The sequence below is a fragment of the Dipodomys merriami genome, unplaced genomic scaffold, assembly GCF_024711535.1.
Source record: "Dipodomys merriami isolate MVZ:Mamm:240054 unplaced genomic scaffold, mDipMer1.0.p SCAF_94, whole genome shotgun sequence".
Lineage (NCBI taxonomy): Eukaryota > Metazoa > Chordata > Mammalia > Rodentia > Heteromyidae > Dipodomys > Dipodomys merriami.
In genome coordinates this window covers 3021775-3047802 of record NW_027206557.1, presented here as the reverse complement: position 1 = coordinate 3047802, position 26028 = coordinate 3021775, and the positions used below count along the sequence as shown (strand labels likewise).

Here is a 26028-nt window from a genome sequence, read left to right as displayed (position 1 = left end):
GATCTCTTTTCATGGTGGTGTTTTTAGCTTGCAAGCTTCCTCCTACTTGATTAAGCATAAATAAAATCGTGATAGTATTTATTTTGGCTAAGAGTGTTCATTAATTTATGGTTTGCCCTTGGAAAATCGACTGCATGAAGTTCATGGACTCAGTTGTCAAAGAAATGCTGTCAGGGAATGCCAAATGGATGCTTAGAAGACTTGGTGTGTTTGGGGGGAAATAGCCAAGGAGCACTCTTGGCTTAGGGGATATCATACTTTCTTTTGCTCCCCAGAGAAAGGAAGTCCACATTCATTCTTGGCTTTTCTTCTCTTCTCTGCTTTCCCTGTATAGGTTGCACCTACAGAGGAAATGTCTATAACAGCTCCTTCACATGGCAGAGTCCAGATGAGCCCTGTGTCTTACGCCAGTGCCAGGTAAAGTCAGAGTCTTTCACTCTCTAGCAAAAATGTCTTAAAAAAAATAGAACCCTTTGCAGCTGCCCCCTTTAGCCAACACAGAAAGAGAGCTTCCCTCTCCACAAAAAAGGCTGAAAAAAAAACCAAAAGAAGCAAGTGAAAAAGCAGCTGTGTCCTTGTGCATATTTATTATGATATTCACCATAATAAGACAGGTACAGGAGAGGCACCAAATGGAACCTGTTTCCAGAAGCACACAGCAGAATGGTCTCCTGTTGTTAAGTTGTGTCTGCAAAAGCTCCAGGAAGATGTCTATGTCCTTGGGGAAAACCCATGTTTTCCTGTGAAATCATCTTTGAGCGGAACATGCATTCCTGTTAGCAGAAAAGAGGTATTGTTAGATGGGGTATGTTTTCTTCTTTGATTTAAAAATGTGTTGCCAACCTGGAAACTATATTAAGACGAAACAGTCAATGCATTATCATCTCAGTGATTTCCCCATCACATTTTGAAGAACCACGAGTTCAGCCACTAAGGCTGAGTTTTTGCTGAATTAAAGAAACAAGTATTAGTGCTATCTGGCTCTAATCCCTACAGTATTAAAGCTAGCAAGATTAATAACCAGGGAAAATGAAGAACCTTAAACTTCTACCTCATTGCTATGGAACTACTCCACGAAAAAATAAAATGCTCATCCTACTTTAATATAACTAAGAGAAGATTCTGAATATAAGTTGGCATCCAATGGCTCATGCTTATAACCTGACTACTCAGGAGGCAGGTATTTGAGGACCATAGTTCAAAGCTAGCCCAGACAGATAAATCCAAGAGACTCTAATCTTCAATTAACCAGTCAAAAGCCAGAAGTGGAGGTATGACTCAAGTGGTAGAGCACCACCCTGGAGTGAAAAAGCCAGGGGAGCGTGCAAGGCCCTGAGTTCAACACCATTATACAAGCATACACTTACACACACATTTCTGTGACATGATGCTGTCAAATCATTTTATTCTACACTCCATTCCTTCACTGCAGGGGGTGCATGTGCATTTAAAGGAGATGGAAAGATAATATAATAGAAGATAGGTCTCTCAGTCTCATCGTATCTCTAGCATGTTGACATTTAGTTCATTAAAATATGAATTGTTGTCAGTTTCTCATTATATGTCTCCAGTAAGCTTGATGCTTATGTATAAGACCTTTAATTATTGTTCTTTTAATTATGTAGCTTGCTAATGCAGTAAGTTCTTTGTGAAAAGAAGCAATAGGTAAAACAGACACACAAAAAACCTTCATTAGATCAGTAGATATTTGTTGAATTTTTGCTCTTGATTATAAAAATGCCAGCCTCATGGTGTAAAGAAACAAGAGTGATTGTTATTCATTCTTTTTTTTTTTTAAATTTCTGCTGCTACTGGGGCTTGAACTCAGTCTCACACTCTCCTCCCTCCTTTTTTCTTATTCAAGAGTGTGGCTTTGAGCAACACCTCTACCTCCAAGCGTGATGGGTTTTCATATCAAAATGTATAGTAGCCTTATTCTACCCTGTCTGTGGATCTGTGACATTTCTAATCTGGTAGGGGGCAATGGAAATGTTAAATAAGATACACATATGTTCTATGCAATGAATTAAGTATCTGTACATAGCTGTCTGTCAGAGGTCTTTTAGGTCCTCAAGTTGCTTGAGCTAGAGCAAAGTTTTGCTATGTTTGGATGAAGACATCATTTAAATTAAATGCAGCTACCAGATGGGAGGGATTATTCTGTTGCCTGAAGAACAAATTAAATTGTTATTTGTTCTTAGGACCAAAACTCTCATTGCCTGTCCTATTTTGGTGGCTGGCCCAGAGAGGACTGAGGTAGGAATCCTCAGTTATTACAGGAAGTCAGAAAATGCTTGGAATCACACACAGAAGGGGGATGTTATCTACCAAAGGTGAACTTGGCCTCTCGCGTTTCCTCCTTTTCTGAACCAGTGCTCAAGTCCCTGTGGCGAGTATGGTGCTATTTTATCAATAAGCAGAAGATAGACCCTCTGGGAAGGCTACAGAAAGCTAGCACTTCCTGTTTCTCCCTGTCCACAGGCGCTTGCCTAGTGTTCCCATCTCTAGGAGACAGATGGGGGAGTTGACTGTTGGCTGCACCTTCCAGGCATTTCTGGTGCCTCTGAAGACACAATCACCCTTTTTCTCTGCAGCCTCTTCTCAGGGCACAGTGTCAATGTCAATGTCAATGACAACAGTGTAGAACACAAGTGGGTACTGACACTCATGCAACTGATTACCCAAGCTCCCCACCTCACTTTCACCCTTGGTACCATGAGAAGAAGTTTTAAAAACCAGGGAGAGTAGCTGGGCACTGGTGGCTCACGCCTGTAATCCTAGCTACTCAGGAGGCTGAGATCTACGGATCCCAGTTCATAGCCAGCCCAGGCAGTAAAGTCCCCTCAAAAACCTAAGTGGCGCTGTGGCTCAAGTGGGAGAGCGCTAGCCTTGAGCACAAAGAGGCTCAGGGACAGAGCTCAGGCCCTTAGTTAAAGCCCCACAACTGACAAAAGAAAAAAAAAAGAAACCAGGGAGACTTTGGTTAACATTGCTTCTGGTCCATCCTGTACATTTGGTTATGACTAGGTACTACCTGATTCAGATCCAATGATCTGGTCTGTCTCCATTTGACTTGAAGTCTGCCTTCTTCCTTCTGTCTTCTGACTGAAGGAGTTCTGATGGTGAGAATTTTAGCTTCATGTTCTCGTTTTTTAATTTCTTATTGGGAAAGAAAAATTTGAAGATCCCAGACAGGAAATTGACACTGGGAACTGACCGGAATCCTTCATCTGGCTTGCAGATATGGAAGGAAAATTGACCTCAGGCCACAGCTCTCTGCATTGCTTTAGTGATGTAACGGAAGCATGGATTCTTTCTGATGTTGGCTATTGCTGGTGTTTTGGGGAATTATTTTTTTTTCCCAAATGTGACAGAGATAGCAATAAATTCCCCTCATGGTACAGACCTTAGGCCTGGCATGACATGAAGTCATTGAGACTGCTTTCCCCTCCTTTCTGGGCTGAGGTGTAGACACGGTGAAGAAAATGGCCCCGTTGTCTAGTTGTTACATCTGTTTTTGGCTGGCCCTTCAAAACAAAATTAACAAACAAAAATGTGTTCATTTAGAAAAATACATAGCATAGAAGACACTTTTCAAAGACCATTCCTGAAAATTATTGTTTTTCTTTTTAAATTTATTTTCTGAAAATAAATGTCAAAAAATGTGTTAATTGACATTAAGATGAACTTGCAAATGGTCTTGTTCACTTGAGAATTTAAATCCAGACTCATGCTCCGCCATATTTAATGTGAATCTAGAAGTAGTTGTGTGTTGTCTTGTGTGTTGCCTTGGAGGACTGAAACCCCATCTTTACATGGGGTTGAGTGATGTTTCTCAACATACAGAAGTAATCTAGGCTTTTCTAGAAGGGTGGTTCAGGATTTACCTGGAGATTCAAACTCTAGATTCCAGTCTGGGTTTTATGCTTGTTAGCCTATGGCTCATAGTCAATGTCTTGAAGTATGTTAGCAATAATAGAGAGCATCCAGGATTGATAACCTGAAACAATTGAGAATGAGTAGGAACACCCTGTCAGTTCTGACCACCAGCAAGAAGACTTCAACTAGATTTCAAAGCCAGCAAGCCAGGCCAGGGAGAGAGTGCAAAGACAGGATAAAGAACATGTGATGGAATTCACACTCTCAGGTCCAAAGCCCAGATTGGTGCGCCCAGGACCTCACCTGTGCTGGGGGGCCTCCGGGGCTGACACCACCCTACCTTGCACTTGTACATTTGCTTTCTTCTCCTTCCTCAGTTCCCAAAGTTGTTACCCCTTGGTGGGAACTCCAGACTGATGCTTTTTGTGACTCTCTGTCACCCAGGAAGGCGTTGTCACTGAGTCGGCGGTGCGCTGTGCTGTCCACTGTAAAAACCCCATGGAGCATCTGGGAGCCTGCTGCCCCACGTGTCCAGGTAACGCTCAGAGGGGGCAGCTGGACCATCCAGGTGCAACATGCTCTTAGTGGAGGCTCTGTGTTCTCCAGCGTGCAAGAGCCCCTGGCTCCATTTATACTAATGAGCCTAATACGTGGGAGGGAAGAGCTGGGGAGAGGGTGAAGTGGGAGAGAGAAGGGGGGAGTAAGTGTGTGAGAGAGAGAGAAGAGAGGGAGAGAGTATGTGTGAGTGTGAGAGAGAGAGTCTGTTGCTCCCTCCATATGCTCAGGGTGGAGGCCACGTGCTGCATTGTTGGCCCAGGGCCTCTCCTGGCTCGGTGGACACTTTTCATCCCTGGGGCCACAGGTAACACTTATTTCACGGGGAGGGGCTGTGGCTCTTGCTTCCGTCCAGGAATCCTTTTTATGGCTTCCTATTGCAGTACTTTGGCCAGAGTGCACCTGGTGATGCAGTGGCCAGATGTTTTTTTTTTTTTTTTTGCGATCCGGGAGCCGTGTCCCCCGTGAGTTCAGCTTAAGGTTTTGCCGCCTTGTTTTTTGGTGTGACTGGATGAGCTGGACTTATGTCTGCCATCCTTGAGTGGCCTCAGCCCGGCTGGCAGCAGCGGGTGCATCTTCTCCTGTGCAGGAGTGACTTCTCTCATCTTCCTGAGCAGGGTTGCCAAGGCCTCCCCCAGGCTGTGCGCATGCCTGGGAGGTTTGGGATGAGATTTGTTTTCCTGATCTCTTAGCTTCTGGTTAAGTCTCAGACAGGGGTGCTGCACCTGGATTTTTGGAGCTTTCTTTCTTTCTTTCCTTTCTTGTTTCTTTGCCTTCCTTCCTTCCTTCCTTCCTTCCTTCCTTCCTTTCTTCCTTCCTTCCTTCCTTCCTTCCTTCTCCTTCCTTCCTTCCTTCCTTCCTTCCTTCCTTTCTTCCTTCCTTCCTTCCTTCCTTCCTTCCTTCCTTCCTTCCTTCCTTCTCCTTCCTTCCTTCCTTCCTTCCTTCCTTTCTTCCTTCCTTTCTTTCTGTTTTGGGGCTTGAACTCTGGGCCTGGGCCCTGTCCCTCAGCTCTTCACTCAAGGTGAGTACTTTACCACTTGAGCCACAATTCCACTACCAGATTTCTGGTGGTTAATTGGAGATTAAGAGTCTCATGGACTTTTCTTGCCTGGGCTGGCTTTGAACCATGATCCTCAGATCTCAGACTCGTGAGTAGCTAGGATTATAGGTGTGAGCCACTGGTGCCTGGCTGCAGAGCATTTTTTCTTGCTGGGTGACAATGCTCATGTTCACTGGCCCCTGCTTGGGGCCTGTGGTTGCTTGCACCTTCCTGAGGGTCAGCAAGGCCCCCACAGAGGTAATCCCGGCTCAGCCTTCTAATCCTCCAATGAGAAGGACAGCCACATCCAGCCTTCTTACATCTCAGGTAGTCTTTACTCAGCTCCCTTTTAACACCAGGGCTCCTGTTTAACAGTCTTGTTGTGTGATAAACTTACCACAGAGGCCAAAAATAAGGGTGAAAATAAACAAATCCTTCCCCTAACCCAATGACTATTTTGTATGCATCAAGCAGTTTGCTTTAGTGCATCAGTAACTGAGTCCTTCAGTGTCTGCAGGTTCTTTGTTAAGTTGATGAATGTATATTACACTTGCCTGGGTAACTCGAAAGACTCAATGTTGGTGCTCAGGCCCATGTTGGTCTTGCAGGCCAATTCTAATAGATTCTAGCTGGGGAAGGGGGACTTCCAGATAATTTCTGTATAGAGCCAGGTTTAAGCTTAATAGGAGAACAAATGAAACTTACCACATAAAATGAGTTACACCTGAGATCTTAGCTTCTCAGGAGGCTGAGATCTGAGAATCCCAGTTTGAAATCAGCTTGGGCAGGAAAAGCTGTGAGACCCTTATCTCCAATGAACCACCAAAAAGCTGGAAGTGAAGGTGGCTCAAGTGGTAGAACACCAGCTTTGAGAGATCAAAGAGTGTGAGTCCCTGTGTTCAAGCCTCAATTGTGACACATACACAAAACATATTCTAGAACTTAAATATGAAATTGGCTATATGGAGTATGGGGTTAGTTTGGGATCCAGGATAAAATCAAAGGTTCCCACCAACAATCTCAGGGCCCCTCATGGAGCAAGGGTGGTGCGAGGAGAGACTTGAACGTGATCATCTCTTACATGGTGCAATATCTGCTCACTTTGGATCATCTTGTCTGAAGCAATAGAGTGCATTTTTTTCAGCCATCCGTTTTCATATTTGAGCAGTTGCTTCACTTGCTCTATTTGGTTGTATTCTTAGGAAGACAGCACACACTACATAGGCCATACTACATACTACACATTGCATACACAACCTGCACAGCCTGCCTTGCAGCCAGGGAGGGATAGGTATGATAGACAGGACCAGAAGGAGATCTGACCCAGTGAGCCCACAGGTGGGGCTGGGCCCTGGGTCTCTTTTCTCACTGATACCCACCTCAGCCCACTTCACCCCACCGTATGAAAAGTGTTAGGCTTTAGTTCCCGTGAGCCGGGAGCAGATCCTCTTTACAAGTGAGCATGTCACACCACATCCTGATCCCTGCCTGAGCAGCAATGGGCCCCCCATGGTGAGGTCAGCCATCACCATCACCTTCCGTCAGGATGGTTTTGGGGATGCAAATGGGAAGTTAGAAGGAGGAGTGCACAGGAGCAGTGAAGGAGGGCTCAGGAGACTCCCAGTGGTTCTGGAGGATTGGCATCTGTCACTGATCAGTGAATGGTATTCTGCATAATGACACACATGGACAGTCTGTGGTCAGTTTCCTCCTGAAACAGATTACAGAGCATTCTTGGTTGTCTGCTCCTTCCTTTCTGTCTGATCCTTTGCTCCAGGATGGTGGGTTGTGATGGGAATAGTTTGAATTCTTTTGAAAATTCCTTTACTGGAGTTGTCCAATGTAGGTGGTTGTGTCAGTTGGTAGGACAGAATCAGAGGTGAGAACACAGGGAAGAAGGGAAGACTGTGTTGGATGTGCCCCATGGGGAGAGACAAGGGGACATCTGCCATTTATGGATGGCACTGAGACACAATTACCGGGGCACTGCCCTTACCAGTCCTCCCACATTGCAGATCGTTAGTGCTGGGTGTGGCTGCCCCAAAAAAGCTATTCCTGGGACATGTTTAGTTTGATGTGGCCAGTCTACTGTAGACCCAGCACTCATCTACATATATTTCTGTTGAATAAAGGGCCCCATCTAGCTTTAGGATGGACAGGGCGAGGATGAGGGCTGGTGGGGATGCTGTTCTTGCTCCCTGTCAGCAAACACTGAAATCTGAGTTGGCCAGTCATAGATACTCCTCAGGCATGCACAAGAGCCTGCTTTGATAACTTTTACCCATGGGAAGTTTGGTTCTATTTGTTTGCTGTGTCAAAAGCGATGCCAGCCAACCTTGTCTTGTGAGGACCCTACTGAGCACAATGGCTTTGCTTTTAACTGACATTCTCTCATGGCCCCGTGACACAGAGTTGCTGGCTTCCCTGTGCCTTAGAACATGGTTCTATCCTGAGCATCTTTCTGAATAGAGCTCACCTCCTGGGTTTTGGTCCTTTGATAGCCTAATGTGATAAGGGGCTCAGCCCTTTTAACACACACAGGGTGAAGCTGAAAACCCCTGGTACTTTCTGCCCTGCCGCTGTCCCCTGTTTGCCTGTATGCTCAGCTTTCTACAGAGCATGGGTGGTGGGAACTGATCTTCATCTCAGCATGGCCACAAGACAAGGTTGCAACTTCCCCTCTGAGCCCAGCCTTCTTGCTCTGTGTGAGGATGGAGGTCCTGCTTGGAAGATGAAGGGAAGGCAGCAGAACATTCAAGATTACTGGTATTCACCATCAGTTCCTAATCACATCATGGGTTTCTTCCCTTTTGGCCTTCCTTTGAGGTCTTCTGGCCCTCTCTGTGGACCTCCATTGTGGTCAGCGTAGGGTAGGGCTCTATGCGCTCACGGCATGGCTCATTGCATTGTGTTTGTGCCCCCTAGACTGGCCTGGGTTCCACTGTCATTTGTTTGCTGCTTTCTCTAGGGTTTCTGGTCCCATGCCCATCTGTTCCTCCTCTTCCTTCCTTTCCTACTTGTCCTCCTCCCCCTCCTTCCTCTTGTCCTCCTTTTTTTTCTTCTCTTCCTCCTTCTTCCTTCTCCTTTCCCTCTTATTCTTCCTCTAACTCTAGCAATCTTAAAGAGGATGCTGCTGACTAAGGGTGGAGGTGGGTGGCGGATGAAGGGATCACGTCATGTGGTCAAATATTGATGCCTAATTTCTGAATTCTCCTTTACTGTCCAGGCTGTGTGTTTGAAGGTGTGCAGTATGGTGAAGGAGAGGAATTTCAGCCGGAAGGAAACAAGTGTATCCGGTGTTCCTGTGTGGTGAGTCCTAGTGTCGGCGCTACTGAGAGGTCCTTTGGGTTTACAGCTGCTTGTGGCACTGACTCTTATATCCTTACACTCTTACTTCTGGGTTTACAGCTACTTGCTGCACTCTTACACCCTCTGGTCCTCTTTCCCAGGAGAAACATGGGTTCTCCTGATGTGGAACTGAGGCATGTCTTTCCACTTCAGTGCCATGGATGCAGGGTTGTTTAGTTCTGAATCAGGAGTGCATCCTGGGGTGTTGGGCAGCTTCCCGGTGTCAGCCATTAGACTCCAGTATACCCTTTCCCTTAGCTGGATAATCAACAATGTCTGCAGATATCTGGTCTCCTCTGCAGAGCAAATTGGCTTTGGACTAAAGACTACAGCTCCCCAGCAAGGTGGGAGGGAGGGAAGGAGGGGGAGTCTGATTTTCTTCCATTGTCTTTTTTTGGGGAAGGCAATGGTGGATTTTCTGTTTCTCAAAGGCAGAGAGCTTGTTGTTGAGATAGCTGTTGAGTTCAGGGCAGGTGGGCAGGAAGTGTGTGTCTCAGTGTGTCCTGTGGGTGAGGAGCAATCCTCTGTGATGCGGAGAATGGACAGGAAGGAGTTGCCCTTCAAAGATGGGTGGGTGATGGATGCAAGGCAGAGGACATTTTAGTGAGTTAATTCTTAAGCCTAGTTCCATGTGTGTTTACATAGGAGAAAAGGAACCTGGCCTGTATTATCATTTTAAAGGAAGTTTTTTAATTAGTCGATTTCAGAGTAAAACCATCGGTGGTGGTGGTGGTGGTGGTGATGAGGAGCATGAGGTAGCTGCTCTAAGTTTTTACAGTAGGGAGTTAGGACAACCACATATGTTTTCATCCCTTGTAACAAGGAACATACATTTTCCAAGTCCCTTGTGACTCTGGATGCATCTCAGAATATTAAAAAAGAAATATATGGGGAGCCCTAGCATCCTGACTTCAGCAAAGCAGAATCATATGCGGATGATCGTAAATCTTAGCATTTATCATGTCTCTCTATGTCTTTTCTCAACCAGTTCATCCCCACATGTGCATCCAGAACCCAAGCTAGGATAAGCATAACCAAGGGTGATAGGGAAGGAGAAAGGGAAGGGTGAGAGGAAGGAAGGAGGGCAATGTGTGTATTCATCTAGATAAAAAACATATGTAGTTATTTGCATAAAATGTCAAGAACACAGAGTAATTTACTGATGAAAATGAGTAGGAGCTTGAATATTCCAGTTCAACTTCTAGGCTTTCTTGCTAATTAGGAGCAAATAGATTTATGTCTGATTTTATGTAAGTGATTTCCATGACTTGCTGTTGAGCATTGCCTCATTTTATTTCTTCTGTATTGGAAGCTGAAACATTTTCTGATATATTGGTACTCTTATTCTTAGGGGAGTTGTTGAGGAAACGTAAGGCACATTTCAACAGGAAATTTTAAATGCCTGCCTGGACAAATTGGCTTTCTAGTAGAGGTGGGCCAAGGTTGGATAGCTGAGACTCCTTAGGGAGGAACCTTAGAAGGTGGGAAATTAGAGGATGGGAAGTTTCTGTACGTTTACCCTGACAGCAGTCAAAGGCGTGCAGCCTTGGAAGTGGACCTGAACTTGAGGCTCATGTAGCCAGGAGAGTTGCAAATGGAAACCAGTATTGAGACACTGGAGTTTCATGTTTTTAAGACCAATGCATGCTGAACGCAACGCATATGAGTCCCTGGGAAGTCCTGCTTTCATTTTGTGGGAAAGGTGAAAATCCAAGGATGTTATTTGCACAGGTTCTCTTACTTAGAGGGTGATCTCCAGACCTGCAGCCCATGTCTTTTCCTGGAGACCTATAATCTAATTTCCTGGATCCTATAATCCTATAATTCCTGTGTCCTTTCCAATTCTCCATGCTGCTGCCCTTGGTAATTAAAGGACAGTTTTTGCTTTTTTTTTTTTTTTTAATTGCTGTTATTGGGGTTCAAACTTATGCCCTCATACTTAGCTAAGCTTGTTTGCTTGGTTAGTGCTATACCACATGGCTTACATCTCCAGCTCTGCTTTGTGCTGGCTGTTTTGGAGATGGAGTTCCATGGACTGTGCTACATGAGTTAGCTTTGAATTGGGAGCCTCTTAGCCTCCTGAGTAACCAGTGACTAATAGCTTTGTTCCCATTCCCTAACCAGACTTCTATCTATCTATCTATCTATCTATCTATCTATCTATCTATCTATCTATCTATCTATCTATCTATCTATCTATCTATCTATCTATCTATCTATCTATCTATCGTCGGTCATGGGGCCTGAACTCTGGACCTGGGTGCTGCCTCTCAGCTCTTCAGCTCAAGGCTAGCGCTCTACCACTTGAGCCACGGTGCCTTTTCTGGGTTTTTCTGCTTATGGTGCAAGGCCTTCTTGCTAGGCAAGGTGCTCTACTGCTGAGCCACCCCTTCAGGCCTGCTTTTCACTGGTTATTTTTAGGATACTATCTTGCTTCCTGCCGGGGCATGAACCTGGACTGTGATCCACTTACTTTAGGCTTTTACATGATTCCCAAGCAGAAGCGAAGGATTTCTCATGTGTATTCCCGATACTCTGAGGTTTTCACTTGTTCATTTACCTGTCTTCTTTCCCTCCTTTCCTTTACACATGTGTATGTACATATACTCACATACAGAAATACACATATATGCACACATGCTTCCGGGTCAGCACTTTCCCTGGCAGTTACTGGCTCATTTTCCTGCGCTCTGCGTTCGTTGTGGAAGAGGCTATGTCTTTGTATGTTTACCTATCTGTCCCCCGTGCAAGGTGCTCGCTAATGTGAGCACTCCTCTCCCTTTTCTGTTCTGACATTCGACATGGCTTACTGAGACCACAGTGATGCTTCCTTTCTCTTCCACCCCATGACTCTTCTTTTCCATACTGGCCAGCTCTTTCTCTACTTAGATCTCCATGTTCATCAGCTTTCTGTTGCCTAGGGAATTGTGTAGGCTCCTCATTGGGTCAATAAGGAGCCAGCTCTCAGAGGTGTACCAGTCTCTCAAGTAGGTATTGTTGGTGGCACACAGCCTTTCATCCTCTCTAAATTTGTGAACATCTGTCTCTCTTTGATTCCATGATATGACAGTGGCACACCAGGAAGATTCTTCATCTTCTTGAGACAGATGCCATTGCTAATGAAAGAAATGCCTCACACATGATTTTATGTCCTGATTTGAGTCGGGACAGTACGTATGGCATTCCAGACGGCTGACAACATGCTAGCCTTGGATGATATCTGGAGAGGGTTTCACAACCTTTCTCTCCAACCCATGGCAACAAGCAGTGAGGCCAACATTTTTGAGGTGTGTGTATCACCATGACTCAGTTAGGAAATGCAACACATTCTTATCACTTGTTAAATGGTATCATCCCATTTACACATTCTATAAAGAGAAAAGCCAAGAGGAATGGTATGATAGCTCCCCAGGGTTCCAATAGTATAATCCGGGGAGCAATGCCCTGCATTCCTCCAGCTGTTTCATACAGCTGTCTGAGCCAGTTGATGGTGTTCTTTGTGAGAGGAGAGCTGTGACTCAGGATTAGACTCATTTTTAAAAGAGAAAGACAGCTCTTTCCTAGGTCTGAAGCAAAGAATACTTTTCTAAACACACTAAATGTTGATTAAAGCCCATGTTCACTCCCTTTTGGGTGGGCTTTTTTTTTTTTAAACAATCTTTTATTTTGAAATGACCTGTCAACTGTAGAGCACAGAGTTGTGTGAGCCACTTTCCAATTGGTTACTCAGGAAATAGGATGGTGGCTGTTGGTAGAGACGTGGTAAAATCTGTCTTCTGGGTTATAAAACTGGAGTTGAGGCTGCTAGTAAGAGAGGCCGTGCTCTTGTCTTGCCGAGTTATTTTAGGCAGTAAGTGTACGGCTCTCATACCTTGCTTACCAAAGGGTGGCAGGCCCTTAGTCTATAAAATTGGCCAAAGCAATTACTTTGCCTGACCCAAGGTGTATTAAGTTCTGAGGATTTTCCCCAATAAACAGGGGTTGTTAATGGGCTGTCTGTGATGAAGAGGCCCGGCTTTATTGGCTTCATGAGGTCCTGAAGTCCATAAACACCTTTGCTCTCACAGTGGAGATTCTGCACAGTGTCTTCCCAGGGAAATGGAAACTCCAGGAAGAAAGAAAATGGGGAACAAAGAAAATGGGGAACAAAGAAAATGGGGATCTTCCTGGCTGTGTCATCTTCCCATCTAGTCTTCCTTTCTTCAGACACGCAGCCCAGCATGTCCAGCCTCTGTCTACCTCTCTCCTTGTCCTCTCTGTGGGCATTGTAGTCCTCGTGCTGGTCATTTTTCTCCTCATTAGACAGTGTTGTGGCCTCTGCCTGCTGCACAGGCCTCGCTACTGAGCTTGTTAGGTATGGAGAGTTTCAATCACTCTTCTAGGCTCATGGAATAGAAAGCCAGAGTTTAACAAGGTCCCCCAAGGATCTATTGCCCGAGTAGTCTGAGAAACCGTGATCTAATACCTCCTAGTCCTTATCTCAGCTGCCTTCTCTTTTATTTCTCCTTACTACCCTCATTTTTAGCAGATGTCCACTTACCCTGCACTGGAAACCAAAACATTCCTTTCTCAGGTAAGGGGGCTTTGATGCCACAGACTAGGCCACTTGTTACTGGTAAACCCTTGTATAGCAAGCTCCCCATGCTTTATTCCCCAAATATCTGAAATGATTTGTAATTAGCTATTTTTGCTTGTCACAATCAAAAAAATTTCTTTAATTTACAATATCTTTTTAGTCACGACAAGCCTACAAGCACACTCACACATACAACCATACACAAATAGTTATTTGGGGGGTTGAACTCAGGGCCTTGTGTTTTCTAGGCAGGTGCTTATCCCCAGCCTTTTTAGTTTTGTTGTTTTTCAGATAGGGTCTCTCAGGGATGCCTGAACCAACCTAGACTATGATCCGCCTATTTAAACCTCTCCCCTTGTTGTTAGAATGACAAGTGTGTGCCATCTTGTCCAGCTCCTGATTGATATAGGTCTTGTATTTAAGTCCAGGCTGACCTAGAACCACAGTACCCCCTGATGTCAGCCTCACACAAAACTTTGGTTTCCATGACTAGCATGAGCCACTGACGTCTGTCTGGCTTCAGTTTTATTTTTAATGGATGCATTGCAAATGACTATATGGGGCACATTACAGTTTGATACACATACAGAGTATGACAGATTTGACGAGGGTAACTCATTTTCTTGTGCTAGGAATATTCAAAATCCCTTCTTTTTGCTACTTTGAAATATATAATTACTTGATGATTTTATTTAGACTCCACCCATTAGGGTAAAATGTTGACTTTGAGTTTTTAGTGCTTGGTCCCAAACTGGTATTTATAATAATTACTACATTCATGCACAAGTGAATGCAGTCTTTAGTTTTCCTGCTGCTGCTCTCCTTTTCTCTTCTCTCCCTTTAGAACGTTCTCAGAGTCTTCCAGTCGGCTGGGATTGGAGAGCACTCAGAAAGCATGGTGGCTTCATGTTCAGCTATGCAGTGCTCCTTACAAGTAGCTTTGTATGGTTTGTTCATAATCTCCCTTGGGGTGGGGTGGCCCAGTGAAGGAGTGTTTCCCAAGCCTCAAAAGTTTCCACAAGTCCTAGGGAAGCAGGAAGCTGTGGCTGTAGGAAGTGGCCGCTTGTCTCAGCACCACTCAAAGGCGGTGTCATCCTGTTGACCTGGTTGACCTCGGGCTGACATGATGGGGAGGTATGTCTGAGCTCTCCTGGCTGGGTGCTTGGCTCACACAGGAGGCAGAGGGGTACCTCATCATTTCTGGGCCACTTGGGGCTGAGGAAGTTCAAGTTGCACACTTCCAGTCATGCTGTTAATCCCCTGATGTGGAGACATGGGGCCTCTCTGTGGCCTCTGCCTTACTTTTGATAATAAGTGTGATTTGGCACATTTTAGTTGTAAGTCATTATATCTTTCCTGCCCATGGGGAGACATTTGGCTTCATCTGGGCTATGAATTGGGGAATTGAGCAATTGTTAAGCGAATTAGATCAATGTGGGCAGTTTATCTAACTCATGTAGGCCAAATAGCCTCAAAAGAGCTTTCAAGACTAGTCTGAAATATTGGTGTAATTGCTCCGGGGCCTCATTCTATATTGTGAAAGTCCCCATCTCCTTGAGAACAGAGAGGTCTTGGTTTGGAAAGGTCATTTGGAGAACAAAGAATGTCTCTTCTTGCATGGTGAGATAGCGCTTGACCACTAGGAGGGGTCTTGAACTTGCTTACAAAAGTGATCCATATTCTGCTTACTTTGGGGGGAGAAAGGGGTACATTGTGAGATTGTGAATATTGGTTAAGGTGAATCTGAGTAGGTATAAATTGTATCTGTTCATTAAAGATTCAATTAGAAGGTCTAAATCTAATGCAGTTCTTGTTATGGTGGATATATATACATGCAAGTACTGCTTTGACCTATTGAACTCTAGCCTCTTGGAAAAGGAAGCATTTTTCAGGAAAAATTGGACTGACTGCTCACCATGGTCATTGATCATTTCCTGGACAGCACCATGCTGGCATCTTAGGAGGAGGAATGCAAAGAGGGCATCATGATGAAGTTTGGTAGGGTCTAACATAGTCTGGGTCTTTGGACTTGACTTAGAGTGGACATTTATTTAGAAGCTGATAGAACCAGCAAGGCCAGGGCTCACAGCATGTGAGTCTATTAGCCTGATTGGGTTATTTGTGTATTAGTACTTTCATCAAGTTTCTGAAGCCAGTACGGGGCTTGCACTTTTATTTTGGGGGGATGTTAAAATGCTTGGGGTAACTGTTCTATACTTTAAATCCTGTATCAGTCCTACCTTATGAATTTTCAGAAAATAGCAGGCATTGTAATCTTCATCTATGTCTCTTTTTTTTTTATAGCCAGACTATTCCCTATTATTAGTTTCTTCTATAATTTTGTGGCAGAAGCATCCTGTGAAGTTTTCTTTCTATACAGGGAGTTACCATGTCAATAATCAGTCCAACAGGGAAAATAACTGGAAAGGAATCTTCTTGTATGGCATTTGAGTATTTATATGAAAACACAGTTGGAAAAGAGATCAGCAAATGATTTATTTACAGAGGAATTACTGATTATAATAGCCCGTATTACTGAACAAATAATTCTGTGCCAGGTACATAGAATACTTTAGTGTGAATTCTCAGGATCACTCTGCAAACTAAGAGACATGAATTCCTTTTTTTGACGAAGAAACAGAGGTTCTGAGAAGTTTTAGTAGCTTGCCTGAGGTCAAAGAACTAACAAGAATTGACAACCTGCACGGACAGCCTCATTATAAAGCCACACGTCATTCCTCCCCCTCCAGCCTGTGTAATTGTGAGACATTATCTCTAATTGCTTGTAGACATTTGAAACTGGGAAATACCAGTTGAGTCTGTGGAATGAAGAGCAAGTAGACTTTTCAAGGAAGAAATACTGGTGTTGTGAGCGCCCGAAAGAGAACCCAGATCTGATGCAAGAGATATTAACACCATAAAAAAGCAAATTACACTTCCTCACTCCAGAGTTCACAAGTCTAAGGCAGTTTGAACTTGTACCAGATTTTGGCTTTGGGCGCACAGCCTAAGCATATGTTGTAACGATGGCAGAGGGGGATGCAGAACAGATCCGTTTCCTTTTCTTCGGATAGAGAATGGAGACGCTATGATCACTAGTGCTTCTCCTTGCCAAAAAATGATGACTGCATAGGGAAAATGGGATCATTTCTGTGTCCATTGCCTCTGTGATGGATGCATCTATGCTTGTAATGATTCAGGGAAGGAGTTTAGGCATCATTTCTAGAGCCCTCCTCTGAGATTTTGATTAAGGAGATAGATGGGTTCATATCCATGGCTCTGTCAGCAAGTGTAAGTTTATCCTCCTGGTAGAATCAAAACAGAATTCTGTACTTGCTTTCCAACTGTTGTTTCCTTCCATCTGTCAAAGGAGCAAGTGTGCTAAAAAATTTGAGTCTAAGCCAGGTGCTGGTGGCTTACACCTGTAATCCTAGCTATTCATGAGGCCGAGATTGGAGGATCACATTGAAGCTAGCCTGGGCAGGAAAATCCACCAGACTCTTACCTACAATTAACTAGCAAAAAGTAAGAAGTAAGAATTATGGCTCAAGTGTTAGAGCACTAGCTTGGAGCAAAAGAAGCTCAGAGACAATGCCCAGGCCCTGAGTTCAAGCATGAACACTGTCATCCCCCGCCCCCTCCCCCCCAAAAAAATTGAATATAGTTTACAAGATATCAGAAGCTAGTGAAGAATTATCTCAACTGATTGTCTTATCCCATTTGGTTCCTTGTGAAGACCATTGCTTTTATTCCTCCCTCCCTCCCTCCCTCCCTCTCTCCCTCCCTCCCTCCCTCCCTCTCTCCCTCCCTCATTCCTTTCTCCCTTCTTTCCTCTCTCTCTCTCTGATTTTCATCTTCTTTCATTTCCCAAAACTTTTAGGAGTGAGACTGATTTTACTAAACTCTGAAGAATTTTCCAGAAACATCTGAAGTTCCCCCTTCCATCTTTACATTTATCTCTTGTCTCTGCATCTACTGCATTCATCCTGTATAGTGAAATTATCTCTATCTCTTTAAAAGGTTGCTGAAAATAATTTTTAACAGGTACATACATTTGTACCAGTATACCACAATTTATTTAGCCATTATTATGGCATTTAAAATGTTATTCATTATGTATCACATAATGAGATAAGCATCTTGAAAATTAGTTTTTCCTGTTTCTCTGGTTGTTCCCTTAGGCTAAATTTATAGAAGTAAAATAAGTGAGCCAAGGATATTGATTAATTAATAATGATTAAATATCTGCTGTACATTAGCTACCACTGTATTAAGCACAGAGATACAGATAACCATCAATGAAAGGATCTAAACTTTTTCTCTCCAGACAATTATAGTATGTTGACTTAAAAACAAGTACAAATAATACCATAATGCAACATTTTTGTGTGCCATACATGGTTTATGAAAATTGACAAAAAAATCTAGGTATCCTGAAAAAAGAAATAATTGTACAACTCAAAGAAGAACATTGTTACCTTTCTAAGTTTCCTTTCCATATTTTCATATAACTAGACAGAACTTCATTTTATGTGAAGCTTTCTATCTTTATTGTTGGTTTGCTCATTTACCATTATGCAGGTTGACCATCCCTAACTTGAAAATGTGAGATTGAGAATGCCCCCCAAATTTCAAATTTTGGATAACTTCATATTTTAGATGTTTGTATTAAGAATGTTCATTCAGTAAATTTGGTGCAAATATTCTAAAATCAAAAGGAAAAGTATCTCAGTCTGACATATTTTTAGTCCTAAGCATTTTGGATAAGATATATTCAACCTGTGTGGTGAATATATCTCTAGCTATTTAAAATGATGCTGAAAATAATTTCTAATAGGTACATAATATTGTTCCATTCTACCACAATTTATTTAACCATTCTTATGATATTTAAAATGTTTTTCATTATGTATCACATTATTATAAATAATGTGATAAGCATCTTGAAAATTAGTTTCACCTGTTTCTGTGATTGTTTCCTTAGACTAAATTTATATCAGTAAAATAGTTGAGCCAAGGATATATGTTTTTTTTTTGTTGTGGTTGTTGGTCATGGGGCCTGAACTCTGGGCCGGGGCGCTGCGCTCAGTTCTTCAGCTCAAGGCTAGTGCTCTATCACTTGAGCCATAGAGCCACTTCTGGGTTTTTCTGCTTATGTGGTACTGAGGAATCGAACCCAGGGCCTCATGCATGTAAGGCAAGCACTCTACCACTGAGCCACCTTTCCAGCTGGATATATATCTTTTAATGTTCATGTATTTGTTTGTGTATGTGTGTGTGAAATTCTTCAAATAAATCCAGTTTTAATTTCCACATCTGCATATACCAAAGCTCTTTTCTATTTCATAATCTATTTCCATTGACATTGGGCTTTTGAAACTCTTTCTATACATTTTTCTATAGATTTATTTGTCTGTTATTTATTGTCTGTTTCTACTTTCTGTGTGATCATTGATCATTTGTGTTTCTTCTGTAACTGGTATGTCTTTATGTCTTAACTTTTCTTTTGGGTGTTTACAGTTTATATGTGAATGAAGGATTTCTCAGTGATGTTTAATGAGGTTTTAAGGACACTGAGAAAATGTAGTCTGACCTTAGTGGATATACTGCATGATAGAGAATGACAGAGTTTTCTGAAATCCCCATGTCTTCTCTTCTTTAAATCTTTTCTCCTCATCTCCACATCTTCACCCAAACATGTTAACAAGAGTAAAGGTAAGTTAGTACTTCATCTCCCAAAGTTGATAAACCCCAAATTTTCCTTTAATGTCCTTTCCTTTCTATCTCTAAGGCTGTCCTTTGGGGATAGGGCCATGTGCAGCTGCTCTTGTGCTGATGTGAAGTCATTCTTGAGAGGTTCTCCCATACCTCTCCCTTACCTGTGGTCCAGCTCCACCCCCTCCACCCCCCTTGCTCTTGTAGCAAGAGTGGAACATGGTTCTCCATCTCCCCAAGCCTAGCTTTCCCCCATTCAGGCTCTTGCTTTGCTCTTCTCTCTCCTGCAACTTGGCTCCACGCTTTAGTTTTCAAGCTCCTCTTTAAGAGCCATTGGTAGGGCTGGAACGTGGCTCTGTGGTAGAGTGCTTGCCTAGCATGTACCACATAAGCAAAAAAAAAAAAAGCCAGAAGTGGTGCTGTGGCTCAAGTAGTACAGAGCTAGCCTTGAGCTGAAGAGCTGAGGGCCAGTGCCTAAGCCCAGAGTTCAGGCCCCACGACCAACCAAAAAAAAAGAGCCATTGGTAGTCATATTGACTACCCATATGACTAACCCCACAGGTTTTGATTTCATTACTTTCATGTGCTTGAAAGGGACTCATCTAATCTAGAACTTTCCATCTTTCAACTTGGGTCTTGGTTTCCATCTTGAAGGCTATGAGTTTGATTTCTTTTTAATGAATATGGTTGCATGAGGGATCCTGGACAAATATGGAGATGAAGATATTCCAAGGTAAACATTAAAAGAAAATAACACCAGACTGATGAGGAGACTTCAGAGTAGCTGTGTGAGGGGGGTGGGCTGTCAGTGAGCTCAGACTCCAACCACCAATTGTCCTTCCTGTGGCCCTAGGGGTGGCAGCCATGAGAGCATAGCTCTTTGAGGTGAGGCAGGAAGAAAAACTTTCCACTTATGAAAGTGAAATAAGTATTTTATTTTGTCTGCAAAGTAACAAAAAATCTTAGTGTTATAAGAATCTCCCCAAATCTGTTTGATCTTTTTCTTCAGAGGAGATTGTTTTTTCTTTTTAATCTTTTTCACTGGTGTCTGTGGAGCTATAGTCCTCTGTTCTCTCCTGGGTTTTCACTTCCATCCGCTTCTCCCTGCCTTGGCCATACACATTCCTGGCCTTCCTGGTGATTTCCATTTCCCGGTGATTTCCAGTCCTTCCTGAATGGTTCCTCTTCCAGCCTGGGATTCATAAAGTACTACAGTTCACTCCCATTTCTGTCTTGGTCTTTCTTTAAGAACTTATCCCAGAGTCTTGCACATAGATATTCTGGAAACATCCTTTGAATGAATTGATTACATATTTTGGCACCTTTTAAATGTCATTCAAATGTTCGATTTGGAGGGTGGCAGTGCTTTTGTGGTCCTGGGAATGGCTTCAATTACCACCATTCCCTCTGCGTGGAATTTTAAATGGTACCACTTGTTTGATGTGGAAGCTGCAATGCGTTTGGGTCTCAGGGAGCCATGAGCCCCCCCTCCCCCCGAGACTGGAGGATATCAGCCGCCAATGCAATCAGAGAAGAGTATGTCTCCCCATGCACCCCAGTATCCTTATGGCTGGCTCTTCCCAGGCTGCCTTGAGTTGTGAGCAGTGACTCACTCTTTTGAAAGGCGTCCATTTATGTGTCTAAGCTGTGGTCTAGAAGAACCAGCTTGGACTACTGAGCAGATTTTTCTGTATAGGAAGGGGACTGGCCTCCAAGATGCAAAGGATCTGGATAAGGAGCATGATAAACCATCCGATGGTCAGGTCTTAGTTCAAGGGTCAAACACTGATATCAGAATGTGATTCTAAGTACCACTCTCCCAATTGTCTCTCTTCTGTTCTCTGTGATGCATATACAAATTTAGGTCATGTGATTGTGATGACTGTGAACAGTATTCTATTCCAGATGTTAAATTATAGACCTACATACTACAACTGGAAAGACCTACAACTGGAAAGAAAAGGTTGGTATTTGTCGGTGAACAAGGAAAGGCCATAATTTTCATGATTTTCCTTTTACGTAGATTTAGGTAGAATGGGAGTGGGGAAGTAGCCCTTCCAGTGTTCAGTCTGAGGAAATGTAAAGTTGTAACATAGTCAGACACAGACATGAACACTCACTCATTGTGAAGAGGTGTCCTTAGGTTATATTTTAGGAACTGAAACTCAGAAAAGTTGCTTTATAAGCTAAAACTGATTATGAGAAATTACTCTATCACATCGTGTTTTCAACTGATGTAACAGGCTTTTATGACTCTTCCATGTACTGTATTGTGGGCAGTGCTGTCTTCAGGGATCTTTCCCCACCAATCTTAGTTGACAAGTATGACTGGCAGATGCCAGAAGCACTTCTTGACATTGGTGGGAACTGCATTGCTTTCCAGTTTCAAGTTCAAGAAGAGGGGAGGGAGGGAGCCCTTGAGAATTTTGGGGTTTGTTATTAGGTTTTCAGTATCCATAATATTCATAAACAATGGACACAGCTGTCTTTAATAACCAAGCCCACTAACTGAAAGAACACAGCACATGCCAGAAAAACATCAGGCTCTAAGAAGATCTTTTCCAACACAGATATTTTCATAGATCGAAGCGAGAGTTCATTTTTAAGTGAGCTGGATGTTTACCTTAAAACTTGCATCATTAAGTAAAATCATTTGGCCACGCACTAGGAAAAGTGTTGGGAGGTTTTTGGTATTTTTCAGTGTTTTGCCTGCACTTCTGTATTGTTCTGATTATGTTCGTGGCATGTTAATGGGGTCTGCAGCCCTTGAGGACATGTGGTGGGCAGAGGGTCATAGCTCTGAGGATGTCAAGACCTGGGTTTCAACTCTGCCTCTGTCGTTGGAGAGCTGTGTGACCTGGACCACTGACTATTATGAGACTGTTTCCTCATCAGTGAAATGGAATTGCCCAACTTAGATCAGGCTTTGTTTCTTTGTTTCTTTTTTTTTTTCTTTTTCTTTTGTCGGTCATGGGGCTTGAACCCTGGGCTTGGACATTGTCCTTGCGCTCTTCAGCTCAAGGCAAGAGCTCTACCACTTGAGCCACAGCACCGCTTCCTAGATCAGGCTTTGTATCCACAGAGACAATCATCAGGCAGAATCTAAACCCGAGCAGTAAATGTTACTTTTTCTAATATAATAATAGATCACTGAAACATTTTTAAATTTACTTTAAAAATTTACTTTGATTGTCTTTAAGTAGTTGTATAGAAGGGTTTTAATGAAACATGACAGTTTGTGAGTATAACACATCTTGGTCAATCTCTCCCCTTCATTCTTCCCCATCTCTGTCAACTCTACCTGTCCACTCAAGTTACCTGATTCCATTTTCACATATATACATCGAATATTAGGACTCTATTTGCCCACCCTTCCTTTCTCCATTCATTATAGCATCAACAATTAAAAATCTTGCTTTGAAAATTTAAACACTAAAATTCATCCTTTTTGGTATATATTTAAATATCTATATCTATTTGTCTATTATCTATCTAATCATCTATCTCTATATCATCCATTTATCTTTTAGCTTTGACAAATACTAGCATGCATGTTTTAATAGATTATATTTAATATATATTTAATATACTAATAATATATTTAATAGATTATGTTCAATGATACAGAAAATCTTTACCTGTGGACACAGATTTCCATGTTAAAGAAGTAACAAGAGAAGCTGCTTAGATTCTTTTTTTAAAAATAACTTTTTTATTGTGAAAATACTGTACAGAGGGTTACAGTTATATGAGCACGGTAATGAGTACATTTCTTATCAAGCATTGTTGCCTCCTCCTTTCATCATGAACTTTTTGAACTGTTAATTAAGACCTGTCTGCTACCTCCAATACATTTAGGCTGAGGAACAAGAGGCTTCCATTCATTCATCCTCTCCTGAGATGGATTTGTGGGCTTAGTTTGCAACATAGCAGTGAGAAGGATAGGAAGATTTCCTTTTTCTTCCCAAGGCCAAAGTCAGACAACAAATTAGGAGGGTCGTGAGAGGTGGGATGAGAACTCCAGTTGTAGCTTCTGTCCCAGATGTGTCTGAGTGGCTAGAGCTTAGGAAGTCTCTCTGCTTATTATTCAATGGAAAAAAAAACGTTCCAGGGGCTTGATATACTCCCTCTTCTTCCTGCATTAGAATAAGGCCAGGCATTATGAGATGGATGGCTTTTTGGAAGCGCTTGGAGGTTCTCTAAGGAGAGAGAGTCCCTTGGCTTTTCCATTGGAAGAGATTCAACAGTGCCTGTGCAGATGTTAAGGTGCTGTTTGTCTGTGTTAATCCTTGTTACTTCTCCGTTCCAGATGTCCAAATATTGGTACAGAGCTAATGAAGTTTCCGTGGGGCTAAGTAGCCATGACTACAGGATTGAGTCAAGGTCTAGTTCATGTGTTCTGCATAGTGCCCCTAGGATCTGACCCCTTCCATGGGAGAGCCGTGTGCTGTGGATGCAGTCAGATGGGATTTATCTCAGCTCTGCTTCTTTAACATGTGAATATAACCTGAAAGCTCACTTTCTTCCTTTGTAGCATGTAGAACCACTTTTTGTGCCTGCCCCTCCCCCCCAAAAAAAAACCCCATGGAAATTCTATTTGCTTCTTCCTTCTCTAATATGGTTGCTTTGGTGAATAGGACCCTCAAAGCTACTTCATACATGAGGATCCATATGGAAGATGAAAGGGAGGGGGATCCCTTGCATTTCATTGTGGAAGTGAGACAGTTCATTGAGGCTTCAGAGATTTGTAGACTACTGCTGCCTATTTTTTAATACATGAAGGTCCGTGTGGCTGCAAAGATTTCATGGGCAATGTGTGCTCTGTTTAGCAACAACTCCCTTTCCTGCACTGATTTTTGCCTGTAGTACTTTTGATGGTAAACTGCATGAATTTGCTCTTTAAGGACATTTTTTTTTTGGGGGGGGAGGTCAGTCGTGGGGCTTTGAACTCTGTACTTGGGCTCTATCCCTCAGCTCTTCAGCTCAAAGTGAGCGCTCTACTGCTTGAGCCACAGCGCCACTTCCGGTTTTCTGGCGGTTTATTGGAGATGCGTTTCATGGACTTTCCTGCTCCAACTGGCTTTGAACAGTGATCCTCAGATCTCAGCCTCCTGAGTAGCTAGGATTATAGGTGTGAGCCACTGGTACCCAGCTCTTTAAGGACACTTATTTGTTACAACAAAGCTAAGTATTTTTTTTTTTTTTTTTTTTTTTGGTCAGTCGTGGGCCTGAACTTTGGGCCTGGGTGCTGTCCCTCAGCTCTTCAGCTCAAGGCTAGTGCTCTACCACTTGAGCCACAGTGCCACTCCCGGCTTTTTCTGCTTATGTGGTGCTGAGGAACACAGGGCCTCATGTATGCAAGGCAAGGCAAGCACTCTACCACTGAGCCACCTTCCCAGCCCAAAGCTAAGTATTTTATACCTGAATTTCCTAGTCTGGTTTCCTCAGGAAAAATTTTCCCCTCACCCCCACCTCTGGTGGCTTTGTGTACTGAAGAGTGAATGTAGAAATCTCCTCTTCATCTTCAATGTCATGTTTTCGTCTCTGCTCAGAGGGAGGCAATATTGCATAGTATGAATCATTCTTTTTATTCACTTAAGGAGTTAAGGCACTTTAGTTCATTATGGTGGGAGGTTCCAGCATTATTTTACTAATGCTCTAACACTGGGCTGTCCAATAGAAATATATTGTGAACAATAGATACAAATTCCAGTGGATTCAGTAAAAGAAGTAAAAACTGGGGGCTGGGAACGTGACTTAATGGTAGAGTGCTTGCCTTGCCTGGATGAGGCCCTGGGTTCGATTCCTCAGCACCACATAAGCAAAAAAACCCCCAAAAACCCCAAACCCAAAAACCTAAAAACCCAAAAAACCCAGGAGTAGCGCTGTGGCTCAAGTGGTAGAGTGGTAGTCTTGAGCTGAATTGCTGAGGGACAGTGGCCCAGGCCTACAGTTCAGACCCCACAACTGACAAAAAACTAGGAAAAAAAAGAAGTAAAAACTGATCCAGTGTATTTTAGTAACACACTGTAATTAACCTAACATATCTGAAACAACCTTTCAACATGTGAGCATTATAAAAATACCTGTGGGTTATTTTCTTTGTGCTAGTACTGGAGCTTGAACTCAGGGACAGAGCACCTTTTCTCTCAAGGCTGATACTGGCTTTGAACTGCAGTTCTCAGATTTCAGCCTCCTGAGTAGCTGAGAAATACAAACATGAGCCTCTAGCACTGAGTTTATTTTCTGTTCTTTTAATTTCCATGCAAAGTCTTCAAATTCTGGTGTGTAATAATCACAACACTTCTTATTTCAGGCTACTTGTATTTCAAGTACTCAATTACACATTGGCTGGTGGTTGCCATATTGCCTAGTGGCGCCATATTGGACAGTGTGTGTGAAACCAGTCTTCCAGGATAAAGGAGGGATTTCTTCTGCTTCTACCATCACTCACTCCCTGCATTTCTTTCTGTGGTTGGGTGATATTCATATTGTGCCAAGAAATCAAGAAGGAAGTGAAAACAGAAATTTCAGCCGGTATGATGAATTCTGCCATCAAGGTAGGGTCACCCCACCTTGCTCCACATCCTCCAATGGCATCCCTTCTTCAGAGTTCAAGCCAATGTTAGCTTCCAGCTGTCTCCTCATCACAGGCCCCAGCCAGACACATGGTATTCCTGGCTCTTCTTAAACATTTCCACTTAAGTGTTTTGCATTTGTAGAATGAGACATCTGGAACATGCTTCAGATACCCATGTGTCTGGCTCCTTCATCTCCTCAAAGGCTTTGCTCAAAGGTCTCCTATTCAGTGCTATTTAAAATGGCAACAGAACTTTGCCACCATCCTGCTCTGCCATCAGATATTCTCTATTAAATTGACTTTATTTCCCCATTGCTTATTTGTCAGCTTTTGGTA

The 26028-nt window shown here is 43.0% G+C and overlaps 1 protein-coding gene across 1 annotated transcript in view; it reads left to right on the top strand.

Moving 5' to 3' along the window:
• The window catches only part of Bmper (BMP binding endothelial regulator), a 223551-nt gene that overhangs the window by 56488 nt on the left and 141035 nt on the right, over nt 1-26028 (top strand). Inside the window, exons 4-6 of the mRNA XM_070014280.1 lie at nt 335-417; nt 4324-4414; nt 8700-8782. Coding sequence (XP_069870381.1) covers nt 335-417; nt 4324-4414; nt 8700-8782 — 257 coding nt within the window. The remainder of the gene's footprint in view (nt 1-334; nt 418-4323; nt 4415-8699; nt 8783-26028) is intronic.